Source organism: Impatiens glandulifera, chromosome 3, assembly GCF_907164915.1.
Source record: "Impatiens glandulifera chromosome 3, dImpGla2.1, whole genome shotgun sequence".
Taxonomy (NCBI): domain Eukaryota; kingdom Viridiplantae; phylum Streptophyta; class Magnoliopsida; order Ericales; family Balsaminaceae; genus Impatiens; species Impatiens glandulifera.
The window spans coordinates 26012009-26018677 of NC_061864.1; the positions used below are offsets into that span (position 1 = coordinate 26012009).

The 6669-nt window shown below is 30.6% G+C and overlaps 2 protein-coding genes across 2 annotated transcripts; both read left to right on the top strand.

The window, feature by feature from the left end:
- Positions 1–1341, top strand: LOC124931116 (uncharacterized protein At5g01610). Its single transcript, XM_047471506.1, has 3 exons — positions 1–283; positions 651–705; positions 826–1341. The coding sequence occupies exons 1-3, from the start codon at positions 182–184 to the stop codon at positions 1203–1205; spliced, it is 537 nt and encodes a 178-aa protein (XP_047327462.1). The 5' UTR covers positions 1–181; the 3' UTR covers positions 1206–1341.
- A 3513-nt stretch (positions 1342–4854) lies between these two features.
- Positions 4855–6269, top strand: LOC124931427 (eukaryotic translation initiation factor 5A-5-like). Its single transcript, XM_047471886.1, has 5 exons — positions 4855–5056; positions 5399–5521; positions 5615–5671; positions 5756–5830; positions 5915–6269. Exons 1-5 carry the CDS (start codon positions 4934–4936, stop codon positions 6014–6016), a joined length of 480 nt encoding a protein of 159 aa, XP_047327842.1. The 5' UTR covers positions 4855–4933; the 3' UTR covers positions 6017–6269.
- Positions 6270–6669: the final 400 nt, after the last annotated feature.

The window sequence follows — 6669 nt, forward strand, 5'->3', positions numbered from 1 at the left end:
ACGGGAAATAGGGCGACTGAAAAAGAGAGATTCTCAGTCCAGAGCGCTTTTGAAGAAGAAGAAAGAAGAAAGAAGGAAGCTTTCTTCTTCTTTTTCTCACTTCTCTGTTTGTAGAGAGACTAGACTGTGTTCTTGATTCAGTGTTTCTGGTCGGCGGAGCTGGTGAGGTGAAAACCCAGAAATGGAGAAAGCCCTCACGAAGGTTGCGAGCCTTAAAGTTGGTTCATTTTGGGTTTCCAAAAAAGCCAAAGAAGAGATCTCCAACATTACCCAAGACCTCACTGTATGTTTCTGTTCTGTTCTGTTTATTCATTGTCATTTAGCACGTCTTATCAACAATCAAATTGCAATTTGCTGTTTATATGATTTCTACTTTTCAATTTAGTGTTAGGATCTGCAAGATTAAGATGCTGTTCTGTTAAATGATGCAATGAAAAGGAAACAAATCTAAGAATTAGTCATTCCTCAAAGGAAAAGTATGATTTGGGTTTTTTGAATTCCAAATATGGACTTGTTTCATGTTAAGATTTTCTGTTTCTAGTTTTCATTGTGTGTTTTTCCTTCTGGGATATCTTCAATTAGGGTTTAGAAAATGCTGAATTATGAAGAAACAGATTCAAAGTTGCTGAATTGATGTTTGAATTTTACAGACTTTCTCAAATGTTGTGGAAGAGAAAGCCAAATGGGTATTCAATAAACTGAAAGGTATAAGGAAAACATTACATTTTGATGATGATTTAGATCATAATTCAGATCCTATTTTATAATCAAATCAGAATTAAGCTTCATCTGAATCTGTATCTGTATCTTGGATTCTTCCTCTAGGTAAGCCATCAAAGGCATTGCCAGACCTCCTTCGAGAATTCAATCTTCCATCAGGCATCTTTCCGCAGAATATAACATGTTACGAATTTGACGATACTAATAACAAGTTGATTGTGTACTTGCCTTCTTCCTGTGAGGTGAGCTTCAAGGATTCTTCTATTATAAGGTACGCAACTCGTGTGAAGGCTACATTGTCGAGGGGAAAGCTAACAGGAATTGAAGGGATGAAAACCAAGATCCTGGTTTGGGTTAAGGTAACATGTGTGAATGTTGAAGGATATAAATCCGACAAAGTATGGTTCACTGCTGGTGTCAAGAAATCAAGGCCGAAAGATGCTTACGATACGCCTCGAGATTCCATTAGAGTTGAAGAATTTTGATGGGTATTTTTGTTTATGCTCTTTTATTAATGAATGAATGTTCTTGTAAGCAAGGTCTTTATTGAATTATTATTCCTGTTTCAACTGTTTTGGAGTCTGTCTTAAAATGAAAAGGGTGTTTAAGTTAAGTATCTGACCTATTTAAAAGAAACTCATTCTTAGACCTTTTTTTAATGAGCAGAAATTAGTTTTTTTGCCCTTTTATTATTATATTATATAGTTTCCAAAGCTAATAGAATCAAACTTATATTGGCTTGTTTGATCTGGTTTTATTTTAAAATGCATTGTTATTTTTCTTTTGTAAAATGTATTATTTGATAATTGAATAAAGTGAATTAAATTAATAATATTTAATATTTTAACTCTTTTTTCTAAAAATAAGGAAGACATAGAATGTAAAACAGGTTTAAATGGTTAAAATAAAATAAATGGTTAATATTTTATAATTGTTTATTAAGTCTAGCTTTCTCAAATAATTGTTTATAAAGTCTCATGGGATGATGATTAATTGTTTATGAAGTATAAGCTTTCTCATTTAATTGTTTATTAAGTTTTGCAAATCTAGCATTCTTAATTCAAAATTACAACTAAGGGTGTTCTGCAATTATTTTTATTGGTATCATTTTTCTAGATTTACTGATAGTCCACTGAAAATGATATTTGTATTCTTTATTTATTATGAAATTTATGCAATATATCATTTCATCAACACATTTATTTATCTTATATTGATCAATTTGTATTCCAACAATTACACGAGACTAGAATGTGATTAATTCTTAACGTGAGAAAGTCTTGTACATCATTTTTGAACAAAAGTCAACATCATGCGATCAAATATTTCTCCAATCGTGCCTACTTATATACGAAATAGTTACCAATGGAAATTCATGAGCCAAACTAGATTTGTCAATTGTCGTACCATATATCCTTCCAAAATCTAATTGATGACCCAACCCTTACCACAAATATGAACTTGTAAAGAAATTCCCTCCCTAGCACAAATATGGTGTCCCATATACTGCATCTTATGGAACAATTAAATCTCTATGTGAACCAATTTAACCAATTTATTACATACTTACATCTTATTAGAGTAGCCCAAATAGAATACATGTAGCATTGTTTAAACATAAAAAACTTTATTCAAACCGTATGAGATTACGAATGCCCAAATCATCATACTCCTTGACTTTCTTTACTTTTTCCATCTAACCAAATGGGTAAAAGAAGACTCAAGAACTCAATAGGAAGTTAGGCATAAGTCTTTATCTTAACAACTACACATTTTAGAATAACAAATAATTGCACCATCATATACATAGGCATAAAAGCAATAGATTGTTAATAAGGGTCAATCTCCCATTTAGTTAAAGATTTACATTTCACATTTCCATCTCTATTAAAAGAGAATCCCATGACACATTGCTACTAGCTTTAGCACCAAGAGGTAATTTGAGATAAATGTAAGGATGTAAGGAAAAACTAGGTCACTAAACTTAAAATACAAAGTCTAAACTTTCTCATTTCAGAAACTGCATTAAAAAAACAAAATAATAGACTTATCCAAATTAGTGTGAAAGATTGAGAATGTTCCAAATAGCCATAAAATGCCCCTCAAGTGCTTAATATTTTGTATGATTGTCCAGATTGATCATGCATGAAATATTGTCAACATAAAGAAAATAGGAGATAAAATATGGAAATTTGCAAGTGCAACTTGCAACACCATTGATAAGAGATGAAACATCTACACTTTACATCAACTTAGACATCGCCTCCATAATTATAACAAACATAAATGTATCTCATGCCTTTAGAAGAGTCAGAAAATCCTTTAGAACTTTAGTTGAAGAACTTGATTGTTGACAAGTAAAATGGAACTCAAGAAATTCACTTTTCTCTCATATTCATTTTTCTCATATAATATCCAATAAAATTCTCAATTAATCATAAATATTTTCAATGTCAAGTTTAACGAAAGTACATTTCGTCATAAACAAATTGTGAGAGCTCAGTACATTCTTTGACAATTAAAGCAACATTAAATATATGATTCTCTTTAACCAACACCATCTAATTTTACGATATAACATAGCTTAAATTATTTATAGTTTATTGACTAAGCATTTGATACAAGATGATTAGTATCAAATTCTTAATATGAATGGTATTTATGGCATTTCTTATTAATAAAATAAAAGTATATTTTTAACTTTTATAAAAAAAATGAAAATCAATGTAAATGAACTAAGGCATCTATTATCTCCATTATAAGTAAAAGTTAAGTTTTCTTTTAAAAAAAACACTATCAATCAATTGTTAAAAAAAAAATGACTTTCACAATCACTAAGGATGTCTCACACCTCATTTTAAGTAAATTACTCTTTCATAACATTATGAATCTAAATGATGGAATTTAAGACAAACTTGGGTCTCTTCCTATAAAACTTATAATACTAAACAATTGACTCTATCAAACACTTTATCTTTTTCTTTATCTTTTTATCGAGATTGAGTTAATCATATTATTTATAACCCGTACTAACCACACCATAAAAATATATAGTGTTACTGTTTTCCTCTTTAAGTTACAATCCTGCTCTCTTGTCTAGTTCCAACCTCTTCATCTTTATACATTATTAAAATTTATGTTTTTTTTTCTCATATCAATTGCGGTTATACTAACAATGATTCAATCTTAGCACACAATAAGGATTTTGCGACAATTCAATCTTAGCACAAAATAAGGATAGTGCGACGATAAACCACGTATTGACAACTTTTTTCAACTCTTTAAACCTAACGAATAAACGGAAAGTAGAGATCCCTCTATAACTTGAATTACATACCAATCATTCACTCTAGGCACAAAATCCTCCCGTGCCAACTACTTATTTTTCTAAATGAAACCGTTCTTACACCGACACTATCTGATATCCTAATATTCTAACACGATCGATTATTATTCAATCATATCCATGGAATAACATTTTGTTATAAATTGTAACCCTTTCAAGACAAAATTATTAATAAAAAAAACAATCAATACACAATATTACAAATTTATTTTTATATTATTTGAATAAAGATATTATATTGAATGATATTTAAATTATATAATAATATTATTATAAAAAATATTGTGATAAAGTATCTTTTAAAATAAGATAAAATAACCTTATTAATAAAAAATTCTCATTCCATATATAAATTTATTTTTAAAAAATAGGATTATTTAGATAAAGTCATAAAGTTAGTTAAATGATTAATATTTAATAATATTATAAAGAAAAGTAATAACATTTTAATATAATAATTAATTGATTAATAAAAATAAGTTTCAAAATCAAATTAATATAAAATTATTGATAATATTGACAAAAAAATAAAATAAATAAAAGGGTTGGCATAATAAAAGGAATAAAAAGGAACCGTAGGATTAAATCCGAATGTTGTTCGGAGATGAGCGTCATATCGACGCTAAGTTTCCAACAAACGCATACTTTTCTTACGCAGATCTCGGCCGTTGATAAATTACAAACGTGAAGAATCCAAGAGTCAATATATCTCCCCATCATCCCTCACAAACCCTTCTCTTCTTCCTCTCTATCTCTAGCGGCTGCTTATATATAGCAGACGTAGGTAGCAACCGTTCGTACGCTCATACTCTCTCTCTCCATTCACTTTCCAGTCCAAACCAAGAAACATCAACAACACCCATCATCATGTCCGATGAGGAGCACCACTTCGAGTCCAAGGCCGACGCTGGTGCGTCCAAGACCTATCCTCAACAAGCTGGAACCATTCGCAAGAGTGGTTACATCGTAATCAAGAATCGCCCTTGCAAGGTTCATTATCCGATCCCCTTTTAATCTCTTTTCTTACCCTTTAGGGTTTCACTGATTATTAGATGATGTCTTTGTTTGTTTTGAAAACGATTCACTTGGTGTTTCTCAGATCTGGATTTCCTTAATGTTTTGTTTGATGGGTATTATACTAGAAAATAAAAATCGAATCTTTTAGGTTATTGGTTAATTTGTTTGTTTGCCCTCAGTTAGGTTTTCGGTCTTGTATAAGATTATAGTGTTGATTATGGGGAAATAGTTTTCTGGGTTTTCTGGGTTTTCTGGGTTTCATCTATGAGACAGAACTGAATTTCTATGTCTGTTCTTTTCTTATGATTGATGAAGGTTGTGGAAGTTTCTACCTCAAAGACTGGAAAGCACGGTCATGCTAAATGTCACTTTGTTGCTATTGACATCTTCAATGCCAAGAAACTCGAAGATATTGTGCCCTCTTCTCACAATTGTGATGTATGGATGAATCCTCATATTTTGTATTGGTATTGGTATAATACTTTATGATGTTTAGTAGTATTAATTGATTTCTTTTTGATGAATATACAGGTCCCTCATGTTAACCGTACTGACTACCAGTTGATTGACATCTCAGAGGACGGATTTGTAAGTTCAAATCCAATTCTTCCATTTTAGTTTGTGTAGATTGATTGGTTTTGATGAATCTTGTTTTGTAATATCTGTTTTAAGGTGAGTCTGCTAACTGATAATGGTAACACTAAGGATGATCTTAGACTTCCAACTGATGAAGCTCTTCTTACCCAGGTAATGGTTTATTCGAATCTCCATATAGAGTCAATTAGGTTTGTTTATAGTTGTTAATTGTTAATTTTTTGTGGGTGAATTCAGATGAAAGATGCTTTCAATGAGGGAAAAGATCTTGTTGTGAGTGTTATGTCTGCAATGGGTGAAGAGCAGATCTGCGGTTTGAAGGATATTGGCCCTAAATAAGCTTGTTGTCGTGTTTTCGAAGGACAACAAACAACCCTTTGGTTGTTTTCTTTACTGAAAAGACTTACTTTGCTATCTGCATTTTAATTTTGAAGCTGTTAATTTTATGGGGTTTGGAGTTTTATTATATTTTATAGACAATATGTTGCTACTATTACTTTGGTCTATCTTTGTTTTCTTGAGGTCTTTTTATTATGAAAAGAGTATTTTATATACTCTTGTCTCAATATATATCATGATCATCATCATCATCCTATCTTGTATTGGTAGTAAATGCTTAAACTGTTAAGACTTATTTATTGGCAATATAAAGAATAGAAGATGCTTGTTTGTTAAAATGTTGTGTTGATCATTAATATTGTTAGGGTTTCTTCTAAATTTTGAATATGTAAGTTTGTATATGTTATATTAGGGTTTCAAATGTTATTGGGCTGGGCTTTGATTGTTAACCTAAAAAGTTATTTTACATCAATTGATAGATATTATATTTCTCAGTTCTTTTTTTATTAAGCCCTAAACCTAAGGGCTGCCTCAGAATACTAGTTTTCATTATGGCCTTGAATCTGAACTTGAGTTGAGATATTTAGTTAGTTGTTCATTAATATGAAAAATAGGCCTTTAAGTAGTCAGCTCAAAACCCTTCGACTTTACTG

Bases quoted from the DNA above. Each gene is read 5' to 3' on its own strand.
- LOC124931427 (XM_047471886.1), top strand. From the start codon at position 4,934: ATGTCCGATGAGGAGCACCACTTCGAGTCCAAGGCCGACGCTGGTGCG. The intron at 5,057-5,398 runs GTTCATTATCCG...TGATTGATGAAG, and splicing joins TCAAGAATCGCCCTTGCAAG to GTTGTGGAAGTTTCTACCTC. The intron at 5,672-5,755 runs GTAAGTTCAAAT...ATCTGTTTTAAG, and splicing joins ACATCTCAGAGGACGGATTT to GTGAGTCTGCTAACTGATAA.
- LOC124931116 (XM_047471506.1), top strand. From the start codon at position 182: ATGGAGAAAGCCCTCACGAAGGTTGCGAGCCTTAAAGTTGGTTCATTT. The intron at 284-650 runs GTATGTTTCTGT...TGAATTTTACAG, and splicing joins ACATTACCCAAGACCTCACT to ACTTTCTCAAATGTTGTGGA. The intron at 706-825 runs GTATAAGGAAAA...TTCTTCCTCTAG, and splicing joins GGTATTCAATAAACTGAAAG to GTAAGCCATCAAAGGCATTG.